Source organism: Oncorhynchus kisutch, linkage group LG20 (genome assembly GCF_002021735.2).
Source record: "Oncorhynchus kisutch isolate 150728-3 linkage group LG20, Okis_V2, whole genome shotgun sequence".
NCBI classification, from domain to species: Eukaryota; Metazoa; Chordata; class Actinopteri; order Salmoniformes; family Salmonidae; genus Oncorhynchus; species Oncorhynchus kisutch.
Window position 1 is genome coordinate 18,590,273 of NC_034193.2, and position 26,025 is coordinate 18,616,297.

Below are 26,025 nucleotides of genomic sequence, written 5' to 3' on the forward strand. Positions count from 1 at the left end.
TCGCTCGGCTACCTGCAAACTTTTGATGGTAGTTCTGCAAGGACCAATTCTGTAACTGGTCTGTTTTATACTATCCATTTATGTCACTGACGGATCATGACAGTTTAATTATAACATAACAGCAACAACAAAAAACCAACAGTCATGAGACCATCCAATATTTTATGAGGTTTATGGTCATTTCGGGGAAAAAAAAGAAGGCATTTCACTGGCGATTACAGTAAAGGATTCACTCATAATTTCAGTCTGATTACATTTCCGTCGTCTTAATGAAACGACAGATCTGGCAATTGCTGACCTACAATCAAAGTCCCATCCATTTCCCTTGATATAAACTATTTACATGAGATCACTAGACTAATCGAACTCTGTGCATTGTGTCCTCAAAAACAGACAGACTTCCACTGGCTGATGAGATTACTGCCCTTCCCTTCCTATTCACTTAATAGTTATTTATTTAAGGGAATCCCTGGTGTTCGGTTTTAAGGTGATTTATACATTCAACTTCTTAAGTAAAACTAACTTTTGATTTCTATCTGAGGGGAGTAAGTTAACTGACATTGAACCATAAAACCAAATGACTCAAGGAACACAGAGAAGAACAATGGCCTGGTATGTATCAACCAATCAATGACTGTCTCCCCCTCTCTCTCTCTTGCTGTGGTGTGAGCCTGTGTGTAAGGGTAAAGGGATACACATCTATTTCCTGCGGAAGGTGCGGAAGATTCTCTATACGTTGGGCTCTTCGTAGCGGTTATAGAGGGGCTCGAGGCACTGCTGCATCTTCTGTTTGATGCATTGTCGGCAGCAACTCATACACCAACCTGTCGATATTTAACCTTTATTTAACTAGGCAAGTCAGTTAAGAACCAAATTCTCATTTACAATAACGGCCTACCCCGGCCAAAACCGGACAACGCTTGGCCAATTGTGCGCCGTCCTACGGGACTCCCAATCACGGCCGGATGTGATACAGCCTGGATTCAAACCAGGGACTGTAGTGACGCCTCTTGCACTGAGATGCAGTGCCTTAGACTGTGATAAAGGGATGAAAGGAGTGGGGAAAATTAGGGTATAGAAGAGTATGTTTTTAATCTTTCTGGAGATCTGTTCCCTGATTATATATATTAAAAAGTAGCACAGTCTATACACTTACACTCTTTACTTCCAAAAATGGGTGGCCAACACGGAACAGTGGTGCCTTTCAAGACATATATGGTATATACAAGGAGTCCATTACGTAGAGGCAACACTAGCCCCAGTAAAAATGTATGAAAGTTGCTCGTGACTATGCTTAGAGCCCCAATGGTTATAGACTCATAACTCAGGCTGGATGTTGAACAGAGATCTGGAGAGTTGGATTTACACCACCTGCTGGTCAATGAGGGTACAGTAGCCTTCCCAGAGTTCCTTTTTAGCTGCATTCTGGGAAGAAACCACTGCAGATTACCTTTTGTTTGAGCACTGTGGCCTTTCCACGTGGCACAGGTCAAAGTAACACACAATAATTCACCCTATGTCCAAATTATTGATACAAGTAGGCATATAGATTATCTATGAAATCCATAAATGTGAATTCGATTAAGTTACATTTAGGCCCCAGAGATTGTGTCTTTGAGTCACAGGATTAATAAGATGCACAAGTAATAATACCAGTAGAGAACGTTCCCGGATATAGAATGAATTAGAAATTCTTATGATGAATGTCCTACCTGTCCATGATGCCCAGCATCTGTTTGCAAGGAGCGAGTCTGGATAAAGTTCTCGAAGCACAAAGGGTTGGTGAACTTGTTCTTCCATCCAGGAGCTATAGACATTCAGCAGGGTAAGGTGGGATCCCTCGGCTTGGTGGAACGTGGCCTTCTTCTGGTCAGCCAGGGCCTGCTTGTCCCGGGGCGGCACAGAATAAAATTACAAAAGCGATGACTGGCCATCAACTGATCAACACCAATCACATTAGGCTACAACTGTCTCATTATGGTCTGAGGCTTCCACCAATATATGACAAGTTAGGGAAGTCAGTTAACCATAATTCACCACCATCAACAAATGTGATAGCAGATGATTTTGGAAGTAAACCCATAATAACCCACCATGCACAAGGGTATCCAAATCCTACGGAGGGTACATGTGCACAACGACTCGAGCATTTGCACGCAAAGTTGTACACTCCACCGTGCATTTCAATAGAGAAAACAATCCGAATTTTAGTAAGCTAGTTAACCTAAAGTTGAAGTCAGAAGTTTACATACACTTGTGATGGAGTCATTAAAACTCGTTTTTCAACCACTCCACAAATTTCTTGTTAAGAAACTATAGTTTTGGCAAATCGGTAAGGACATCTACTTTGTGCATGACAAAAGTAATTTTTTCAACAATTGTTTACAAACAGATAATTTCACTTATAATTCACTGTATCACAATTCCAGTGGGTCAGAAGTTTACATACACTAAGTTGACTGTGCCTTTAAACAGCTTGTAAAATTCCAGAAAATGATGGCATGGCTTTTGAAGCTTTTGATAGGCTAATTGACATCATTTGAGTCAACAGGAGGTGTACCTGTGGATGTATTTCAAGGCCTACCTTCAAACTTAGTGCCTCTTTGCTTGACATCATGGGGAAATCAAAAGAAATCAGCCAAGACCTCAGAAAAAAAATTGTAGACCCCCACAAGTCTGGTTCATCCTTGGGAGCAATTTCCAAATGCCTGAAGGTACCACGTTCATCTGTACAAACAATAGTACGCAAGTATAAACACCATGGGACCACTCAGCCATCATACCGCTCAGGAAGGAGACACGTTCTGTCTCCTAGAGATGAACGTACTTTAGTGCGAAAAGTGCAAATCAATCCCAGAACAACAGCAAAGGACCCTGTGAAGATGCTGGAGGAAACAGGTACAAACATCTATATCCACAGTAAAACGAGTCCTATATCGACATAACCTAAAGGCCGCTCAGCAAGGAGAAGCCACTGCTCCAAAACCGCCATAAAAAAGCCTGACTATAGTTTACAACTGCACATGGGGACAAAGACTGTACTTTTTGGAGTAATGTCCTCTGGTCTGATGAAACAAAAAAATAACTGTTTGGCCATAATGACCATCGTTATGTTTGGAGGAAAAAGGTGGAGGCTTGCAACCCGAAGAACACCATCCCAACCATGAAGTACGGGGGTGGTAGCATCATGTTGTGGGGGTGCTTTACTGCAGGAAGGACTGGTGCAGTTCACAAAATAGATGGCATCATGAGGGAGTAAAATTATGTGGATATATTGAAGCAACATCTCAAGACATCAGTCAGGAAGTTAAAGCTTGGTCGCAAATGGGTCTTCCAAATGGACAATGACCCCAAGCATACTTCCAAAGTTGTGACAAAATGGCTTAAATTCTAAATTTACCCAACTTATTGTGGGAGGTGTGTGGAAGGCTACCTGAAACGTTTGACCCAAGTTAAACAATTTAAAGGCAATGCTACCAAATATAATTGAGTGTATGTAAACTTCTGACCCACTGGGAATGTGATGAAAAAAATAAAAGCTGAAATAAATCATGCTCTCTACTGTTATTCTGACATTTCATATTCTTAAAATAAAGTGGTGATCCTAACTGACCTAAAACAGGGAATTTTTACTAGGATTAAACGATAGGAATTGTGAAAAACTGAGTTTAAATGTATTTCGCTAAGGTGTATGTAAACTTCCGACTTCAACTGTATGTCAACAAGTAGTAATATTATATTTTGTTAGCCAACGAGACAAAAAATAACAGTTTTGTCCAACTGCAGTGAGTTACATTTTAATTTGATGCTAGCTTGTCTTCTTCTAGCTAGCTCCCTAACATCTGTAGATATTAGCTAATATGTGTGCTGTATAACAAAGTTGGGATGTGCACATTTGAAACCAATTCGAGAGACTTCAGGCAATTTAAGTAATGTATCAATACATTTATTATCAGCCAAATCTAGCAGAATGTGGGGCTGACATTCAGGTCATTTTGATCGCTAGCTAACTCGAAAGCTAACAACATTAAACACGATGTTGACCCCAATGTTTTATGACAAAATAGTATTTGCAGACACAGCAGATACATTTATTCTCATTTGAATAGCTTTCACCATTGTAAAGCTCCAGAAGTTGATTTATTTTAACCGTGCGTGTTCTCTCTGTGATATTCACTTACACCACTCACTGGCCTGGAGGACATTAATAATAGCCATGGTTACATAGTATTTATGGACCTATGATCGGAGGTTTCTTGGGCCTGGAGAAGACGTTCTGCACAGGCAGCATGGACACAACGGTGAGCATCTCCTTACTGCAGCCCAGGTGGACGGACATGATCGGCTTCTTACACAGCATGGGCTCCAGAGGGATCACAGCCCTCTGACACAAACAGAGGGAGAGGAGTGGGGAAGAGTGTATAACATTTCATCACATTCATTACTATAATATTATGGTTGGGGTCAAGGCCATTTGAACTCAGACTAGTCACTGACCATAAACGGACCAATTTTAAGTTAGCTTGTTGTTCCATACTCCATTTTATCCAGCGTCCAAGGTGAGCGAGTAAACCTTTGTCAATCAAATGAAATTGTATTTGTCACACACGCTGAATTCAACAGACCTTACAGTGAAATGCTTACTTACACGGCCTTGCGGTTTTAAGAAAATACCAAATAAAAGTAAGAAATTAAAGTAAGAAATAATTACAGCGCAGCAGTAAGATAACAATAGCGAGGCTATATACAGGGGGTACCGGTACAGAGTCAATGTGCGGAGGCACCGGTTAGTCGAGGTAATTGAGGTAATATGTACATGTGGGAAGAGTTATTAGAGTGACTATGCAGCGATAATAACAGAGTAGAAGCAGCGTAGAAGAGGGCGGGGGGCAGTCTGGGTAGCCATTTGATTAGATGTTCAGGAGTCTTATGGCTTGGGGGTAGAAGCTATTTAGAAGCCTCTTGGGCCTAGACTTGGCTCTCCGGTACTGCTTGCCGTGCGGTAGCAGAGAGAACAGTCTATGATTAGGGTGGCTGGAGTCTTTGACAATTTTCAGGGCCTTCCTCTGACACCTCCTGGTATAGAGGTCCTGGATGTCAGGAAGCTTGGCTCCGGTGATGTACTGGGCCGTACACACTACCCTCTGTAGTGCCTTGCGGTCGGAGGCCAAACAGTTGCAATAGCAGGCAGTGATGCAACCCATCAGGATGCTCTCGATGGTGCAGCTGTAGAACCTTTTGAGGATCTGAGGACCCATGCCAAATCTTTTCAGTCTCCTGAGGGGGAATAGGTTTTGTCCTCTTGTGCCCTCTTCACAACTGTCTTGGTGTGCTTGGGCCATGTTAGTTTGTTGGTGATGTGGACGCCAAGGAATTTGAAGCTCTCAACCTGCTCCACTACAGCCCCTTAGACGAGAATGGGGGTGTGTTCGGCCCTCCTTTTCCTGTATTCCACGATCAACTCCTTTATCTTGATCCCGTTGAGGGAGAGGTTGTTATCCTGGCACCACACGGCCAGGTCTCTGACCTGCTCGCTATAGGCTGTCTCATCGTTGTCGGTGATCAGGCCTACCGCTGTTGTGTCATCAGCAAACTTAAAGATGGTGTTGGAGTCGTGTTTGGCCAAGCAATTATGAGTGAACAGGGAGTACAGGAGGAGACTATAAGCACACACCATTGAGGGGCCCCCGTGTTGAGGATCAGCGTGGCGGATGTGTTGTTACCTACCCTTACCACCAGGGGCGGCCCGTCAGGAAGTCCAGGATCCAGTTGCAGAAGGAGGTGTTTAGTCCTAGGGTCCATAGCTTAGTGATGAGCTTTGAGGGCACTATCGTGTTGAACGCTGAGCTGTCGTCAATGAATAGCATTCTCACATAGGTGTTCCTTTTGTCCAGGTGTGAAAGGGCAGTGTGGAGTGCAATAGAGATTGCATCATCTGTGGATCTGTTGGGGCAGTATGCAAATTGGAGTGGGTCTAGGGTTTCTGGGATAATGGTGTTGATGTGAGCCATGATCAGCCTTTCAAAGCACTTCATGGTTACAGACATGAGTGCTATGGGTCGGTAGTCATTTACCTTAGTTTTCTTGGGCATAGGGACTATGGTGGACTTCTTGAAACATTTTGATATTACAGACTCAGACAGGGAGAGGTTGAAAATGTCAGTGAAGACTCTTGCCAGTTGGTCAGAGCATAGTCAGAGTACACGTCCTGGTAATCCATCTGGCCCTGCGGCCTTGTGAATGTTGACCTGTTTAAAGGTCTTGATCACATTGGCTGCGGAGAGCGTGATCACACAGTCATCCGGAACAGCTGGGTCCTGTAGTTTAGCATCTGCTTCATCTAACCACTTTGTTATTGACTGAGTCACGGGTGCTTCCTGCTTTAATTTTTGCTTGTAAGCAGGAATCAGGAAGATAGAGTTATGGTCAGATTTGCCAAATGGAGGACGAGGGAGAACTTTGTACGCGTCTCTATGTGTGGAGTAAAGGTGGTCTATAGTTTTTTTCCCATCTGGTTGCACATTTAACATGCTGATAGAAATTTTGTATAACGGATTTAAGTTTCCCTGCAATAAAGTCCACGGCCACTAGGAGCGCCTCCTCTGGATGAGCGTTTTCCTGTTTGCTTATGGCGGTATACAGCTCATTGAGTGCGGTCTTAGTGCCAGCATCGGTCTGTGGTGGTATGTAGACAGCTACGAAAAATACAGATGAAAACTCTCTAGGTAGATAGTGTGGTCTAGAAGAAAAATGAACGCACACCTATTAAGACGAGGTGCTGGCTAGCGGAGTAGAAAACTTGAAAATAAAAGAGAGCCGCACACTCTAGGAGCTCAGATGCAAAAATGTAATTACCAATGTTCCGACAGCCAAGCTGTCTTCATCAGGATAAGATAGTGTGGTCTACAGCTTATCATGAGAAACCTTGAGACTTCCTTAGATATCGTGAACCAGCTGTTGTTTACAAATATACACAGACCGCCACCCCTTGTCTTACCAGAGGCTGCTGTTCTATGCTGCCGATAGAGTGTCCAACCTGCCAGCTGTATGTTATTCATGTAGTTGTTCAGCCACGACTCGGCGAAACATAAGATGTTACATTTTTTATGTCCCGTTTGTAGGATATACGTGCTTTTAGTTCGTCCCATTTATTTTCCAGTGATTGTACGTTGGCTAATAATACGGATGGCAAAGGCAGATTAGCCACTCGCCGCCTGATCCTCCTTCCGCGAAATATCAGTCTCTTACTCCTGCGAATGACGGGGATGAGGGTCTGTTCGAGTGTCTGGAGTAAATCGCTCTTGTCCGACTCATTAATGAAAATTTCTTCCTAAATTCAATGTGTGTAATCGCTGTTCTGATGTCCAGAAGTTCTTTTCGTTCACAAGAGGCGGAAGCAGCAACATTATGTACAAAATAAGTTACAACAAATGCAAAAAAAAACTACAAAATAGCACGGTTGGATAAGAGCCAATAAAACATCAACCATCCTCTCCGGCACCATTACTCCAGAGCCCCTAAAATGTAGAGCATCTCCGATAAAAAATGTCAGTGTTCCTTCTCCATGCATTATAAGGATATCTGCATGTACTGTAATAATTGTATCCATAGGAGGAAGTCAAATGAAGTCAACGATAGCAGGTCATTGATGCCCGTGGCCTTAAGGAAGTAAGGAGAGAGGTAAGTGAGTGGATGGCATTGGAAGAACAGGTCTGAGCAAATAAACCTGTACTAACGCAGGGTACTCTGGTGTTTTGCAGTGCTAATATGAGCATATAATCAGTAACTGTAGTGTCTGTATGTGTTAGGACATGCCAATTAGTGTCTGTATGTGTTAGGACATGCCAATTAGTGTCTGTATGTGTTATGTACCTTGAGAGACAGCATGGTGCTGGACAGGTTAGTTATCTGGATCTCAGGCACATTGCTGGTGAACACCTCATCTCTGTATGCTCGCTCTGTAAACAGACGTTAGCATTAGTTCTTCCTGCTCTACCAGACTGCTGCTTAGCTTGGGCCTGAGAAAGATAAAGATAGCGATTCATTTTGATTGGATTTCAGTTTCATACTTTGGACAAGACAAAGTATATTCATCATTAAAAAAAAACATTCAGTGTTCCTTCTCCATGCATGATAAGGATATCTGCATATATCTATTCAGCCTACCTGGGATATGGGGGTCACCACTAGTTGGTCGCTGCCAGTCTTGGAATTGTAGACATTCTTCTTCACAAAGCCTGGGTCCACCACATAGTAAATCTCATCAATGGTTAGAGAAGTCTCAGCAATGTTAGTTGCAATTATTACCTGTATAATCAAATAACACAAAATGATTAGGCTTAGGCCTTCCTAATGTGTGGCAGCAGAAGAGTGTGTATGTGTTTTTGGGACCGTTCTGGTTTGTGTTAGGGTGGGCCCTTCTGGTACCTTTCTGCTGCAGGGGGGAGCAGGGTCAAAGATACGGGTCTGCATCTCGCTGGGCAGGGCGGAGTAGACCAGTAGGATAATGATTTCAGGCCCTTCAGGTCCCAGTGACTTCATCCGTTCATACAAGGTGTGTCAATCTCCTCCTGACCCGCCAGAAACACCGGGACATCACCTGCAAAGAAGGAGCGAAAGAGGACAAAGAGTCACTGATGGCCGAATCCTAAACTTTAGATGTCAATTGAGGATTTGCATCTTATCGCAGGCGCTGAAGTGTAGACATTGTGGATGTATGCATTGTAACCATTTTTAACCGTACCTGGGGGCTCACTCGTGAGGACCTGCATGACGGTGATGAAACTGGTATCCAGGTGGTCTGTCTCCGGCTCTTTGCAGTAGAGCACCTCCACCGGGAAAGTGTGTCCTGGGATGGTGAAGATGGGCGCCTCAAAGTAGTACTGGGAAAACTCAAGTCACATCAAAGGTTATTTGTCACATGCTTCAGAAGCAACAGGTGTAGACTAACAGTGAAATGCTTACTTATGGGCCCTTCCTAACAATGCATAGAATTTAAAAAACATGTTTTTATATGTTTAACTTGAGAGCATCTAGTGTTGACGAGGACACAATCAGCATCATGTCTGGGCGTTTCTCGACAGAGAATTTAAAGGAATTAACACACCACTCATTATACTATTCTCAAAATGGAAGGAGTCAAGGAAATATTCAGACTGTTTTGCTGTTATGAACAAGACCATGTGCATCTTCTTGAGTAGATCAAAGAGCATGTCAGTATGGAGTCCTCTCGTGGGCCTCGTCAAGCATGATGAGGGTGTACTGACCCATGTCTGGGTCTATTGGACATTCCCTCGGCAGGATACCATATGTCATGTACTTACTTGATCACCGTCTCAGGGCTGGTGCAGAACAGATGGTGTAGTCCACCTGGTGTGGAAAATAATTGAGAGGTGAGAAGTCCCTCATACACAAAGTCACTGACTAAAAGAAAATCCAAAAAGTATACCAAGGTAAAACTGCTCACTCAACTCCTGGCCCAGACAGCAACCGTACTCTTCAGAGACTCTCTTGGCCACAGACATGGCTGCCACACGACGGGACTGAGTGCAGCCGATCTTCCCCCGAGTGGTGTAGCCTGCCTCGGCCAGGTACTGGGTGATCTGGGTGGTTTTCCCAGAGCTAGTCTCTCCAACCACAATCAGGGTCTGGTTATCGTGGACAGCCAGTCATAATGAAAAAGAGAGGTGACCAAAGCTGGATACCATGTATCATTTAAACCGTTGAAGTAATATTGAAGTCAGGTTACCTTACAAATAAAGCAATGTCTGACAAACAACTTTATTTCTCTCTATAGGGCAATGTCTATTGTTGACTTGTGTGAGCTTCTCCTTTAGCTTGTAGATGGGCAGGCTCTCTCTCTCTGCTCCAGGATGGTAAGCTCTGTCTTCTTGCCATAAGAGGCCTGGTTACCGCCAAAGGCATGTTTCTTCCACTCCGGGAAGCCATCTGGCGTCATGCCAATGCCTCTGATGTTGGCTGCAATCTGCCTTCCATCAACTGTGTAAGAGGGAAGTGTGTTTAATTGAGATGAACTGGCATGATATTTAACCTCCACCCCTTCAGATGACTGGTCTAGGGCCCTGGCAGGAACCTTCCACCCACACAACCTCTCCTACCACCCTGGGCCATATAGGACACAGCACACTATAGCAGGCCACTCTATCCGGCCTGTTAGGATGCTAAAGGAAAGCAGATAACCATCTCCAGCCCTGCTAACCCTGAGGGCTACTGCTGCTACACTGGAGGAAGCCTGACGTCGTCGGTCTTGCCTCAGACTGGGTCGTCTCTAGTTACCACAGCCACAAAGTCATAAACAGCAATCTGCCTATTTCTACAATTGAGCTTCATGAAATTTGATTTGACAGGTAACTCTAACCTTTACCACACAGCTAACCTTATGCCTAAACCTAACCTTTAAAAAAAGGTTAGGTTTAAAATGTGCTTTTAATCCTAACTCTAACCTTAACCTCACTGCTAACCTTATGCATTAACCTAACCTTAAATTAAGAAACATTTGTGGTAACTAGTGGAAACCATCAGACTGGACTTTGTTTTACTACGCGGTAGTTACCTTTTAGAGGGCAGAAAGGACACATGAGGTAGAAGCCCAGGCATAAATCACATGGTGGGAAAGCATACTGTATGTCTACATCTCTAATACAATGTTTGTGTGTGGCCAAGGCCCTTGCGGAATGCATCCATCTCAGCCATTTGATGAGCGTGGTTCTCCTTAGCCTAAGCACTCTGCATCATGGCTGTCTGGGACAGGGAGCTGTCTGGATTTTGACAGAGGGAAACAGAGAGATTTAGTTGTTCACACTACTAAACAGGATGAAAACAGTTAGGCCTAAAATGTATGGTGAAAGTAGGGTGGGGAAAGTGTAAAGTAGGGTCAAATCATCCTGATTGCGAAGCTCAACAACGTCAGTTATAGATTTGAACATGATGCGTGAAAAATGCTAATATCGCTACCGTGACCTGAATGGGATTTGTGCCTGAAATGCTAAAATGTTAGCATTTGGAAACAATGCCAGGGAAACTAAACAAATGTATGGATTGCTGTCATCCTTTGTCAATAGACTGCTTACAGGGCAAGCAAACCAATTTGTAGTTTGGTAATTTGTGTGAACTATCCCTGTAAGTACCTTACTGTGATTGTTTTCAATTAAAATAAGCTACTTAGCAAAGAGCAATTTCTCAATAAATAATTTTGATAGGACTGTCTGGGAGTGGTCTGAGTGGGGAGGGAAAAACAGAAAACTAGCTGTTATTGGCAGAGAAGTTCAGAAGTATCTTTCTTATTGGTCTATTAACTAATGTACCACCTGGTGATGGCACCAGGGATGCCAAAAGTCCCATCTCATCAAAACAGGATGACATTTCTGGCAGGCGTTTCAAACAGATCTTACACTATAAAAGGACATTATCACTTTCACAGTATTATCCCAACCTCATAGTGTGGAAATATAAAACACAGCAAAATGACATTTTTGACTGCACTGGGCCTTTAGGTTATTCAACTCTGAAGTCTGCCATTCACTACAGCACAGGTGTCAAACTCATTTACGGAGGGCAGAGTATCTGCGGGTTTTCGCTCCTCCCTTGTACTTGATTGATGAATAAAGGTCACTAATTAGTAAGGAACTTCCCACACCTGGTTATCTGGGGCTTAATTGAAAGGAGAAAAACCTGCAGAAACCAGGCTCTCCATGGAATGAGTTTGACACCACTGCTCAACAGCATTTGTTTTGTTTTCAGAAAAAAAAACACCGTTTTTGGTCAAGGTCCCCTTCTCTGATTTTACATGCATCAACTAATGGTCCAGTGCCACATCGACTATGCCAGCAGGCACCAGATTGCAATAAAACATGTGGTTAGCTAATATGTCAAATACCTATCCAGGCGTTCTAAGATCGGGCATGTGTCAGCAACACCTGGGCAGAGGAACGCTCCCATTGACAACAAGCACATTACATCATAAACTTCGAACTTCGATCACACTTCTGGGTTCTGTGTGTAATACTTCAATTGTGTCACCGGGTGGGGCTAAAATCATTGTCAATATGACCATTTTAACCTACACCAGTGTGGCTGCCGATTACATTTTCTAAATTAAACATTGACAACAAAGAGAGCAATACAATATTTAATGAGGGCAGAAAGTGTAAGGAGTACATTTAGCACAGTGAAACAATCACTCAAAGCTAAATAAAGACAATGTCCGAGTACATAGTTCCATCCATTTCCCTTCGTTTTATAAAAGATAGCCTACTATAAAAGATAAATTCTGTTTTAGGAGAACAGTGCTCTGAGACAAAGACATTCACCCACTTTTCAAATTACTACCAGTCCCCTTCCTTCTCAATTTGTCATTTTCTGAAGTTTTCACCACAGGTCAGATGTGACATTCAAGTAAAACGAACAAATAAAACAGCTTCGTTGTCCTTGATGCTCAGATAGAAGATTGATTCTCCTCATGGGGATGAGACATTGACTCATATTACCCAAATAAGCCTGTAAGGACAGGGGAAGCAATGACCTGGCCCCTTAACCTTCTCACTTTGCTAGTCGTCTTCTATACAGATCAAGAGAGAATTAGGCCTACCAATACCTCAGATCAAAATGAGTGGTTGAATAGAATCAGCTGAGCAGACACAAAACACATAATTTATACATCTAAAACAAGTAGACAATGCCCCAGCTTGACCAATAAGTAAGAGTTAGTGAGGCCTGTTGGCACAGGCACAATGTCTCTCCACAGTATTTCTCTACCAACTGATACATGACTGTGTCCATCTCATCCTTTGTGTGGAGATACAGGATAGATATTCTAGCGCCGACGGAAGGCGCGGGAGATTCTCCATGCGTTGGGCTCTTCGTAGCGGTTGTAGAGGGGCTCGAGGCGCTGCTGCTTCTTCTGTTTGCTGAGGCGCGTGGGGTCGGACACTTTGAAGAAGGCCGGCGAGAACTCTACCAGCCAGCGTGGGTCAATGGTGGTCACTTCCCTCATGTACTCTTTCGTGGTCAGCACCAGCTCGTGGTACACCACCCTATGGGGCAAGAGGATAAGGATGTCCAAGATGTCTCAGTAACAGTTGACATTCAATGTAAAACTAGTGACTAATCCTTTAGTCCCCATGGTTATCAGAAAAGAGTGTTGACTCACCACTCAGGCTGGCGGTTGAACAGGGCACTGGAGGGGTGGATGTACACCACCTGCTGGTCAATGAGGGTACGGTAGCCTTCCTGGGGATCCTTTTTGGCTGCGTTCCGGAAGAAACCACTGCAGATGGCCTTCTGTACACGCACTGTGGCCTTTCCACAAGTCACCACGTCCAGTTTATGTCTGAAAACAGGTCAAAAAGTGTTTTGGGTTTGTGTGAGAAGATGTCCTGTGAGGTGTCTTTGTCAGACGTACAATTAACTCCATTGTCGAATGGATAGCGGGTACTACCTGTCCATGATGCCCAACATCTGTTTGCGGATGTCCTGGGCTCTGCGCAAGGAGCGGGCCTGGATGAAGTTCTCGTAGCACCAAGGGTTGGAGAACTTGTTGTTCTTCCAGGAGTTATACACAGCCAGCAGGGTAAGGTGGTCTCCTTCGGCCTGGTGGAACTTGGCCTTCTTCTGGTCAGCCAGGGCCTGCTTGTCCTGAGACACAGAGAATAAAAAGGACTGTTAGTCACCAAGTGGTAAACAACGGCACACCGTAGAACTGCCTCAGTGAGTTCTCCACCCATAATGGTAAAACCTCAACACAACAGTAACCTGTGCTGCAAAGAAAACAACATCTAATAAGGATTCCCAGAGGAGCGATAGAACCCTATTTCAGTGTTTATGAGTCCCGTGATTTGCTGTACCTTGGGCCTGTAGAAGACGTTCTGCACAGACAGCATGGAGACGATGGTGAGCATCTCCTCACTGCAGCCCAGGTGGACGGACATGATCAGCATCTTACACAGCATGGGCTCCAGAGGGAACTCTGCCATCTGACAGAGCGAGATGGGAAGGATTCATTAGTTGGTCGTGATTCCTCACTGTCACATTTCTTAACAATCGTCTCCTTTTTTTGGGGCTCTAAACTCCATCTTACCCTGCGTCCGAGGCGAGTGAGCAACCCTTCATCGTCCAGAGACCCCAGAGTGTAGAGCTGCTCCATGGCTGTGATCAGCGTCTCCATGGGTGGCGCGTCCATGAAGTCAAACGACAGCAGGTCATTGATGCCCATAGCCTGAAGAAAGTAAGGAGAGAGGGGTGAGAGGGTGACACAGTATGAGTAGGTCTGCACAGACAAGTACATATAATCACAGTGAAGATTGCCACTTTTGTTACTGTGTGCATACCTTGAGAGACAGCACCGTGCTGGCCAAGTTAGTTCTCTGGATCTCAGGCACGTTGGTGGTGAGCATCTCGTCTCTGTAGGCTCTCTCTGTGTACAGCCTGTAGGTCTTCCCTGGACCAGTTCTTCCAGCTCTTCCAGCCCGCTGCTTGGCTTGGGCCTTACAGAGAAGATACATTGAAGCCCTTAGTATACTAAATTCTAATTGCAAGGTACGCAAAGGGATTTAGACAGGCCGAGGGGTTACAATGTGGGAAACATTTAGAATATGAATTGAGTGATTAACCAGCCTACCTGTGAAATGGGGGTCACCACCAGCTGGTCAATACCAGTCTTGGAGTTGTACACCTTTTGCTTCACAAAGCCTGGGTCCACCACATAGTAGATACCGTCGATGGTCAGAGACGTCTCAGCAATGTTAGTGGCAATGACGACCTTTCTGCTGCCGGGGGGAGCAGGGTCAAAGATACGGGTCTGCATCTCGCTGGGCAGGGCGGAGTAGACCGGTAGGATGATGAGTTCAGGCACTTCAGGTCCCAGTGACTTCATCCGTTCATACAAGATCTCACAAGCGGTGTCGATCTCCTCCTGGCCCGTCAGAAACACCAGGACATCACCTGCAAAGAAGAAGCGAGAGAGGACAAAGTGAAGGTTGATATCCGTTGACAATCGAGGTTGAATCTCAACCTGACATTTTAGAGCAATGGATTTTCATTTAGGTCAACGACTTTGAATGATAGTTTGACTATAGACTAGATATAAAAAATGTTAAAACCATACCCGGGGGCTCAGTCAGGTGGATCTGCATGACGGTGATGAGACTGGCATCCAGGTAGTCTGTCTCCGGCTCTTTGGTGTAGAGCACCTCCACTGGGTAGGTACGCCCTGGGATGGTGAAGATGGGCGCTTCGTAGAAGTACTGAGAGAACTTGACGGCATCAAGTGTGGCCGAAGTCACAATGAGTTTCATGTCTGTGCGTTTCTGCACCGTCTGAAAGAGAGAGAGGAGAAGGGTGTTTGTGTCTCCTTGACATTGTAGAGATGTTTAGAGCCTCAAGTCAAGGTGAAAACGAGGCCCTGGTATACCTTTTTGAGCAGACCGAAGAGTACGTCGGTATGGATGGTCCTCTCGTGGGCCTCATCCAACATGATAATGGCGTACTGGCCAAGGTCCGGATCTATCAGACACTCTCTCAGCAACATACCATCCGTCATGTACTTAATCACTGTCTCAGGGCTGGTGCAGTCCTCAAAACGAATGGTGTATCCAACCTGGAGTGGATGAACGAAGATAGAAATCACTAAAAATCAGCATTGTTCTGCAATCAGATGTGTTAGACATCGCCTCATGGTCACGCGTGTTAAGATATATGCAGTGTGGAGCGATCACTCACCTCCTGGCCCAGACAGCAACCGTACTCTTCAGAGACTCTCTTGGCCACAGACATGGCTGCCACACGACGGGGCTGAGTGCAGCCGATCTTCCCCCGAGTGGTGTAGCCTGCCTCGGCCAGGTACTGGGTAATCTGGGTGGTTTTCCCAGAGCCAGTCTCTCCAATAACAATCAGGATCTGGTTATCGTGGACAGCCTGTAATAGTGGAGTACAGCTGTGAGCAAAATCAGATGGCAGGAAATGATTAAAAACAGTTGATGCTGGTTATTTTTATGTCAACAAGGTAACAGATGCTAACTGTTGCACAAACCTGTATGAGCTGCTCTTTCAGCTTGTAGATGGGCAGACTCTCTCTCTGCTCCAGGATGGACATCGCTGTCTTTTTGCCATAAGAGGCCTTGTTGCCCCCAAAGGCATGTTTCTTCCACTCCGGGATGTCAGTTGGCATCATGCCGATGCCTCTCATGTTGGCTGCAATCTGTCTCCCATCAACTGTGTAAGAGGTTGTGTGTTTAATAGAAATGAATTGGCACGATATTTAAAGTAACTATCCAGTGAAAATTGTACGGAGACTCATAACAACATTTATGTGGGTAACTCCTCCTACACAAAACTCCCACATCAAACAGACCGCTTCAAAATGGCTTGCCATTTCCTTAGAGTATATCATACTCCTTAGGAGGATGAGCTGGCCAATCAGTGGTCTAGAGGAGGATGAGCTAGCCAATCAGCGGTCTACTCGATTGAATATTTCTAATGACCAGTATACACCCACACCATTCCAACACAGGAAAGCTGCTTTTTAACATACGTAATAAAAACTGGGAAGGAAAACTATTTCACTCATATTGTAAGTAATTCCAGGTCATATTTCATAGAAATCTGGAAACACTGGACATTCACTTTAACATCCATCCCTTCAAATGACCAGTCTAGGGCCCTGGCAGGTACCACCCTGGGTCATTTAAGACACAGCACACTACAGCAGGCCACTCTATCCGGCCTGTTAGGATGCTAAAGGAAAGTAGATAACCATCTCCAGCCCTGCTAACCCTGAGGGCTACTGCTGCTACACTGGAGGAAGCCTGACGTAAGCGGTCGTGGCTCAGACCGGGCTGGGTTTTGGATTACTGTATGCTTCCACACTGACTTACCGTCAGGCAGGGGGTCTACCCAGTGTTTGTTCAGGCCCATGGGGATGGAGTCCATCTCGGCCTCTCGCTGACACTGCTTCACTTCCCTCCTCTCCTTAGCCAAAGCACTCTGCATCATGGCTGCCTGGGACAGCGAGCCGTCTGGATTCTGACAAAGGGAAACAGAGAGGGCTGCATTGGTTCACACTACTAAAAAAGGATGAAAACAGTCAAACAAAATTGCCTTGAAAGTAGGATGGTCAAGGCTACACGGGAACATACCTTGACAATCTTGACAGGGCTCATGTCCATACTCTGTTTAGTGTGTCCTCTCAGGAACGGAGGCTCCTCCTCCACCAGCTCAATCTCCAGGTCCTCGTCTGAAAGAAAGACACAAAGCTATTCAGAACCCAACGCACTGATGTGAATCTCAGCCGACATCGGTTTTCTATACACAATAACAAAAGACATGTTTTACCTTCTTCGTCATCTACTTTGGGGAGGATACCGGTCTCCTCATCAAAGTCAGGGAACTCCTCTTTAGAAAGAACATTAGCAGCAATCATCTGAGGGCAGATAATTAAAAAAAGAGCATGATTAGATCAAAATGACATTAAAACAACAGCCACAATGTCTTGAAAGCTACGCGTGTACACATACCTGTTTGATCTCCCACTTCTCGGGGTCAGATATCTTGGTCAGCCTCTTGCGCTCCAGTGTGTCGTCCTCCAACTCAGGGGCGTGGCCCAAGTTGAGGTTGGTTGGGCGGTCGGGGTTCCTCATGATTTTCTCCTCTTCACCATCAGGGCCCTGGTTCCTCCTCCGGTTGGGGTTCAGGTCCTCCCCTGTTTCCTGGTCTACATCCTAGAAACCAAGAGGGGAACAAGTGTTTCAATAATTCAGAAAGGTCTTTCATAGTCCTTTCCAAAGGTTTCAAAATCCTTTTTTTTTTTGCCAACATGATTATCAGAGCTTGTTGAGAGACCACATTTGCTCCATATAGTATAACACACCCAAAGGACCGTAGGCCTTGACTTTATTCCCGCCTCACCTTCATACTGAGACTGGTCTTGGAGCCAGTGAAGGACAGCACCTTGATCTTGACCCTTTGACCTTTCTGGACCACATCAGCCACATTGGCAACGCGTCCCTCTCTGCGCAGCTCGGAGATGTGGACTAAGCCCTCCCAGCGTTTCCTACAATGTGAAACAAATAAGGCTTTCAACACTGGCCACTCAAAAGCAAACCAAGTTCAAACACAAACTAGATCCATTACTATTGAACTGATGACCTTTGACATAGCATTAACCCAACTGATTTACTGACCTCAGCCCTTCCAGTTGCACGAAGCAGCCAAACTGCATGATGCTGGTGATTTTGCCATTGAAGATGTCCCCTACAGTAGGCTCCTCTGGTGGAGGGCGGTCCACGTGTTTGTCCTTCCACCGGTCCGAGCCTTCCTTTGTGTCCCTGTCTCGGTCTCTGTGGGGGCTGGGGGTACGACTGCGCTCACTCCAGCGAGACGCACGTTTCTTACCACGGTCGCGGTCCCGCTCACGGTCTCTCTCTCTCTGACGGTCCCTAGAGCGAGACCTAGAGCGTGAGCGGGACCGAGAACGGTGACGCCGCCTCCTGTCCCGGTCTCGGCTCCGACTTCTGCTGTGCCTCCTCTTTTTGTCCGACCTGAAAAACACAAAAACAGGTCACATAAGAACTTCAACAACTGAGAAAAACGTTGCACTTGAAACCAATAAGAATTTTACTGGTGAAAGCCCTTTACCTGCTCTTGCTCTTTGAGTCTGATCTGCTCACACTGGGCATGAACATCTCCAACTCCTTCATGGCAGCGTCGGCGATCTTCACATCGTCTTCATCCAATATGGCCTTGGGGGAGGGGGTCCGAAACGGTAGGCCAAATGTCAGCAGGTCAAAGTCAACCACAAAGTATAGCCTATAATATACATTTCACCTGCGAATTAACCAGGTTATAACAACAAAACGTACCTTGGGAGCAGGATCGTCTGGCCTGCATAATGCAGGAAACAATTCCTTCAGCTTGTCCTTGTCACTCTTCTGCTTGACCACAGGTTCAAAGGCTAAAATCACAGAGTAAAAGGGTCAGCAACTCAGCATATCATCAAGCCCACAACATTGTAACAATAGCACATGCACTGAGTGTACAACACATTAAGGACACCTGCCCTTTCCATGACATAGACTGATCAGGTGAAAGCTATGATCCCTTTTTGATGTCACTTGTTAAATCCAATTCAGTCAGTGTAGATGAAGAGGAGGAGACGGGTTAAAGAAGGATTTTTAAGTCATGAGACAATTGAGACATGGATTGTGTATGTGTGCCATTCAGAGGGTGAATGGGCAAGACAAAATATTCAAGTGTATTTGAACAGGGTATGGTAGTAGGTGTGAGATGTAGCGGTTTGTGTCAACTGCAACACTGCTGGGTTTTTCACGAACAACAGTTTCCCGTGTGTATTAAGAATGGTCCATCACCCAAAGGTCATCCAGCCACCTTGACAACTCTGGGAAGAATTGGAGTAAACATGGGCCAGCATCCCTGTGGAATGCTTGACACATTGAAGACTCCACGCCCTGACTAATTGAGGCTGTTCTGAGGGTGAGGTGTAACTCAATATTAGGAAGGGGCTCTTAATGTTTTGTACACCGAGTGCACATAGCCCATACCTTCAAAAATGTGCGCTAAGTGAAAAGCACACATCACATCAGAGGATACAGGTGGAATACAGCTCACATACCTTTGCTTGAAGATGCCTTTGGTGGAGGCCGCATCGTTTGAATAAGTCTGAGCAAATTGCCGACGAGTGAATCCTGAAAGATGGAAAAATAAATGTTACGTCTACATATCAGTTCCATAAACATCCATCTAGATCAGGGGTCTCCAACAGGTCAATCGCGAGCTACCAGTAGCTCACAGCCCAACTATGAGTAGCTCACCAAACAATTCTGAAAGTAGATGCAATTTTCACGTGTTCCACCACACAACTGTCATAATCAAATCTCACAAATATCAGACCCCGTAAGCTCCCAGCTACTATCTAATCAAAGCAACGTTGACATTATCCCAACCCTGGTTAGCCACTACTGGCTTAAAAAGCCAAATCTAACACAATATCTACCAATTAATATCCAGCAATATTGCCCGCGTCTGTCTGTGTGGTGCATGTGTTTGTCTATCACTCTGTGTGTAGCCAGTTGATGTGGGTTGACAGAAATACTTTCCCCAAAGTCTTGTCAATTAACTGTTAATTGCAAAGTCGGCTTACCTGGCAGATGTACACTACAGTTCAAAAGTTTTCGGGTCACTTAGAAATGTCCTTGTTTTTGAAAGAAAAGCACATTTTCTGTCCATTAAAATAACATCAAATTGTTCAGAAATACAGTGTAGACATTGTTAATGTTGTAAATGACTATTGTAGCTGGATATTTTTTTATGGAATATCTACATAGGCGTACAGAGGCCCATTAACGCAACCATCACCCCTGTGTTCCAATGGCAAAATGGTTTTCTAATGATCAATTAGCTTAACAATGTGCCATTGGAACACAGGAGTGACGTTTGCTGATAACGGGCCGCTGTACGCCTATTTAGATATTCCATTAAAAAATCTGCTGTTTCCAGCTACAATAGTAATTTATAACATTAACAATGTCTACACTGAATTTCTGATCAATTTGATGTTATTTCAAATGGACACCATTTTTCTTGGTCTTTCTTTCAAAAACAAGGGCATTTCTAAGGGATCCCAAACTTTTGAAAGGTAGTGTATATAATTTGTATGGCAGAAGTATATCATGAGTAAGCATATTGTTTTATATATATTTCTTGTTATTTGCAAACTTTGCCATGAAATGAGCAGCAGCTGTACAGAACCATCACTAAACCGGCACAGATGGCACATTCCTTACTTGCTAGATGCGCAATTAAAGGGCCAGATGCTCAATTAAAGTGGAATTACACACAATAATCAGACCTAAAACAATATTTAAGCATTGACATGGACTCAGAACATTACATTTTCTTGATTCTCAATTGTACTTTTCAGATTAAAAAATAAATAATTATAGACCCCCTCCTTAGAGTTGTTTATTAACCATTAATTTACCAGATATATTGCCAGACAACTGTGCACTACTTTCTCTTTTACACTAAGGATCAGGGGAGAGAAGAATGTGTCGATTTGAAAACTGGAGAAACTTACTGTGAATTCTGCTCCATTTTTCAGCAGAAGTGATTTGAATCCATCAAATGTTGGTTGCTTTTCAGCAAGGCTGATGACAAACTCAGCTGTAAAACAGCAAAGAAAATAACCACATTAGCCAAGTAACGTTAACTAGTCCTAAACATTTCGAGTGTAGCTTTGATTTGCTCGCTAAGATGGCTACTATTAGCATGTCAGCTAGGGGCAGCGAGAAAGTTCGCATCGTTGTTAGTAACGTTATTAGCTGACTAAAATAAACTCAACTCCACGGTTTACTAGTTAGTTACCTAACTTAGCTACGCTGGTGAGAATCATTAGCTAGTTTAATAGCTAGCTGGTTTACCCGGGAAGATAACAACTGGACAGATGATATCGAGTTGCTGCTAGCTAACGCGTCGCTAGCTGTTAGCCATTGTATTGCCAACTAACAAATATTATATTGAAAGTTCAGTTTTACAAACCTAGATCTTTATCACTTATCCCCAAATGGTTGTCGAGTTCTGTGCACACTTTGGATACCAACGAGAGGTATTCCAGTTGTTCTAGCTCGTTATCGCCGATGTGTGACATTATCCAAGAGACTGTTTTGTATTCAGAAGAAAACAGCAGCATTCATTTTTTTGGTAAGTGTCTCGTCAGCAACACTAAAAAAGTACTTCCGGGTCACTGAAGTTTGTAAATGTGTCAAATAAGAGTCCCCACGTAATAGTATAGCAGTGTCAATAACCTGTATTTATTCATGAAATATGAAAAATACTTCTCTGAAAATTAAAAATTATTCATATTTGCTCATTTTTAAGTGACATTTGATTTAATGTGTTTTAAAACATGTCCCAGGGTCAAATAAATGCCTCCAATGCAAATAACTGTGCATGAAATATAATAATATATTATATTCCCTACAAAACTTTTACATAGCCACCTAGAATATTTTTTGCTCTTTTAGGCTAAATGTATTCCATGATTTGGTGGAGTAAAAAGCCAGCAAAACTCCATTCAGTGCCCCATGAAATGACACCATATATGGATTCTACTGACCCTACCTATAATCGTTTTTTAAAATTATTATAAGCCCATGTGTAAATGCATATACAATGATTTGCATTGTACCACATTGTCCAGGCACCCCACTGCAAGCTGTTAGACCACAGTAAAAGTCCTGCAACACTTCCTATGACATAACTTTTTGTTCAAACTCTTGTATTCTAGGGACTTTAGAGAGTAGACTGGACCCTGGTTTTATGGAGAAAAAAATATATTGTTTTTCCTGTACAGTGCAAGTTGTTTGTGCAATACAACCAAAATACAATTCTCTTTAGTTTACATTTTCCCCCCGTGTAGTTATAGTTTCTTTAACATAATTTTAACATTATGCTCTGTAAAGCTGCAACAAAAATATTGATATTGTATCACATGCATTAGCGTTTTACCGTTTACTTTTATTTTGAAGGCAATATCCGATCACCAGTCTTAGCGTGGATAGCTGGTGCTGCTGCCATGCTGCTATTACTTTTTTTGATGGAGTATGACACCATTTCCGATTCTGCCGGAAATTACTATGTGTGGTGTAGTTCTTCAATTTTGTCGCCTGGTGGTGCTAAAACCATTCCCGAGCTGGACGCTCGTGGAGCATTTAAGCCCTGAACAGCGCCTGACAGGTGACAATGTTTCCAAGGCTGCGTGCCGCCCTCAAGACCAGAACCAATCGAATGAAGGAACGACGAGCCATCAAGCCACGTTCAAACATATCCAGAAAGCTGAAGCATAGAGTAAAACATGTAATATAGCTAGCATCTTTCAAAATTAAGTCAACTTTATACTGATATTACACGGACTGTTTGTTAGCTAGAAGCTCACTTGGCTAGCTAGTCTTGTGAGCTAGCAGTTAGCTAGGTAATCGTGTTAGTTAGCTAGTTATTTTTTGCTGGCTGTGAGCTTGCATAACTGATATGTGCATAATTATAATGGGCACTTCCTGTTTTCTGGGTAATATTTACATGTACAGAACTCCATTCCTGGCAGGCTGATTAGATTAGCTTTCAGCCTCAGAGTTTGAGCAGGCTCAATAGCAGCTTTAGAGGCTGATAAGTCACAATGCTGCCTTGTAGGCTGTTTCATGGGAAAAGCTCCTTGCAGGCATATTAGCCGTTAAAAGTGCCTTATAGGCTGATGCATATGATCCAGTGGGTAAGCTCTATTCCTGAAAGGCTGATCAGATGCAATAGCAGCCTCAGTGACTTATAAATTAGGATGCTGCCTTGTTGGCTGTTTCATGAGCACATTTTTTTCTATCATTCTGAATGGGGTCAACACTGCTACCTGACCTTAATTATAGTCATTCTTCAAATCGGTGATTGGATGTACTACTTCAAATCAAATGTAATTTGTCACATACACATGGTTAGCAGATGTTATTGCGAGTGTAACGAAATGCAGGTGCTTCTAGTTCCAACAGTGCAGCAACATCAACAAGTAATCTAACAATTCCACAACAACTACCTAATACACACAAATCTAAGTAAAGGGGTGGAATAAGATCTGCGCTAAACAAAGAATCAATATGTTTATCTGTCTCTGTGACCGCCAATAACATCACAACGAAGTTGACTACAAATGCAAAGTTGCCAATGTCATTTCAATTGCTAAGCAAGCGAAGGACAAATTAAATGTTAAATGAATGCTTAAAATGGAAACAGAGATAACTGCATTAAAATATAAATAGCCTACAGTATAGGCCACACATACAGTAGGCCTATATAATTAAATATTATTTCATGTTCATTCAATTGAGTTCTATTTTGATAATTGTAGGCTACTGTCTGTTTTTTGTTTTTTTTGCCTCAATACATTTCATGATGTGTAACAACAAGTGTACAATGATGTGCCAAATCTTGATTTAGTGCATTGTTATAGGGTAAGCATTAGAATTAGCCGCCTCAGTATTTGTTTCGAGCTGATCTGTCATCAGTATTGTGGAATAATTCTAATGTTAAGATTTGTATGGAGAAAGCTGATCTGAGAACAGCGTTGCCTTTCTTTCGATCATATCAGTATTGACACATGCCTCAACGACGCACTTAGCAAACTTTCTCTCTGCGTGGTGTTTTGCGAAACGTATGTATTTCATTGGCTGTTGTAGGAAAGATGCATCATTAAAACACTCTTAAACCGAAGTGCCATTGCTATCGGGAAACCGGGCCTTGAGCAGTTTATTTTTAAGTGAACATTCCTGGCAACGGTTTTTGACGATTATTTTTTATTTAAACAAAATACAGACGAGACAACCCTAAAAAATCGTAACACCTCTCTTTCTAGAAGCATGAAATAAATATGTACTAGAATCCTACAGTGCATTCGAAATGTATTCAGACCCCATGACCTTTTCCACATTTTATTAGATTACAGCCTTATTCTAAAGTGGATAAAAAAAAAAACCCACAATAGGCCATAATGACGAAGTGAAAACAGTTTTTTTTCAAATAGAGAAATAGCTTATTTACATAAGTATTCAGACCCTTTACTATGAGACCCGAAATTGAGCTCAGGTGCATCCTGTTTCCATTGATCATCCTTGAGGTGTTTCAACAACTTGATTGGAGTCAACCTGTGGCAAATTCAATTGATTGGACATGATTTGGAAAGGCACACAACTGTCTATATAAGGTCCCACAGTTGACAGTTCATGTCAGAGCAAAAACCAAGCCATGAGATTGAAGGAATTGTCTGTAGAGCTCCAAGACAGGATTGTGTCGAGCTACAGATCTGGGGAAGGGTACCAAAAAATGTCTGCAGCATTGAATGTCCCCAAGAACAGTGGCCTCCATCATTCTTAAATGGAAGAAGTTTGGAACCACCAAGACTCTTCCTAGAGCTGGCCGCCCAGCCAAACAGCAATTGGAGGAGAAGGGCCTTGGTCAGTGAGGTGACCAAGAACCTGATAGTCACTCTGACAGAGCTACAGAGTTCCTCTGTGGAGATGAGAGAACCTTCCAGAAGGACAACCAACTCTACAGCACTCCACCAATCAGGCCTTTATGGTAGATTGGATAGACTGAACCACTCAGTATAAGGCACATGACAGCCTGCTTGGAGTTTGCCAAAAGGCATCTAAAGGACTCTTAGACCATGAAACGAGATTCTCTGGTCTGATGAAACCACGATTGAACTCATTATCCTGAATGCCAAGCGTCACATCTGTAGGAAACCTGGCACCATCCCTACGGTGAAGCATGGTGGTGGCAGCATCATGCTGTGGGGATGTTTTTCAGTGGCAGGGATTGGGAGACTAATCAGGATTGAGGGAAAGATGAATGAAACAAAGTACAGAGAGATCCTTGATGAAAACCTGTTCCAGAGCACTCAGGACCTCAGACTGGGGCAAAGGTTCACCTTCCAAGAGGACAACGACCCTAAGCACACAGCCAAGACAATGCAGGAGTGGCTTCGGGACAGGTCTCTGAATGTCCTTGAGTGGCCCAGCCAGAGCCTTGACGTGAACCCAATGGAACATCTCTGGAGAGACCCGAAAATAGCTGGGCAGCAACGCTCCCCATCCAACCTGACAGAGCTTGAGAGGATCTGCTGAGAAGAATGGGAGAAACTCCCCAACTACAGGGGTGCCAAGCTTGTAGTGCCATACCCAAGAAGACTCAAAGCTGTAATCGCTGCCAAAGGTGCTTCAACAAAGTATTGAGTAAAGGGTCTGAATAAACATGATATTTCAGTTTTTTTCCCCAAATATATTTGCACACACTTCTGAAAACCTGTTTTTTCTTTGTCATTAGGGGGTACTGTGTGTAGATTGAGGGGGGGAAACAATTTAATCAGTTTTAGAATAAGGCTGTAACGTAACAAAATGTGGAGAAAGTCAAGGGGTCTGAATACTTTCCGAATTCACCATGTCATTTTAAGACACAAAA

The 26,025-nt window shown here is 43.7% G+C and overlaps 1 protein-coding gene and 1 pseudogene across 1 annotated transcript; both read right to left on the bottom strand.

Annotated features, from left to right (window-relative positions):
- Nucleotides 1-1,236: 1,236 nt before the first annotated feature.
- On the bottom strand, nt 1,237-10,131 carry LOC109865136 (ATP-dependent RNA helicase DHX8-like; annotated as a pseudogene).
- Nucleotides 10,132-12,132: 2,001 nt separating this feature from the next.
- LOC109865401 (ATP-dependent RNA helicase DHX8) lies at nt 12,133-21,772 on the bottom strand. Its single transcript, XM_020453543.2, has 22 exons — nt 21,568-21,772; nt 21,107-21,192; nt 19,643-19,715; nt 18,873-18,964; nt 18,649-18,752; nt 18,195-18,551; nt 17,920-18,064; nt 17,529-17,732; nt 17,347-17,434; nt 17,151-17,248; nt 16,890-17,037; nt 16,046-16,227; nt 15,736-15,930; nt 15,428-15,613; nt 15,122-15,332; nt 14,636-14,958; nt 14,346-14,501; nt 14,096-14,233; nt 13,863-13,991; nt 13,457-13,653; nt 13,169-13,348; nt 12,133-13,052 (listed from the first exon to the last, which is right to left on the bottom strand). The coding sequence occupies exons 1-22, from the start codon at nt 21,716-21,718 to the stop codon at nt 12,833-12,835; spliced, it is 3,663 nt and encodes a 1,220-aa protein (XP_020309132.1). The 5' UTR covers nt 21,719-21,772; the 3' UTR covers nt 12,133-12,832.
- Nucleotides 21,773-26,025: the final 4,253 nt, after the last annotated feature.

Coding starts and splice junctions, on each gene's coding strand:
- LOC109865401 (XM_020453543.2), bottom strand. CDS start 21,718: ATGCTGCTGTTTTCTTCTGAATACAAAACAGTCTCTTGGATAATGTCA. Junction 16,228..16,889: donor GGTAGACCCCCTGCCTGACG/GTAAGTCAGTGT, acceptor CCTCTTACACAG/TTGATGGGAGACAGATTGCA. Junction 13,349..13,456: donor ATGTTGGGCATCATGGACAG/GTAGTACCCGCT, acceptor ACCTGTTTTCAG/ACATAAACTGGACGTGGTGA.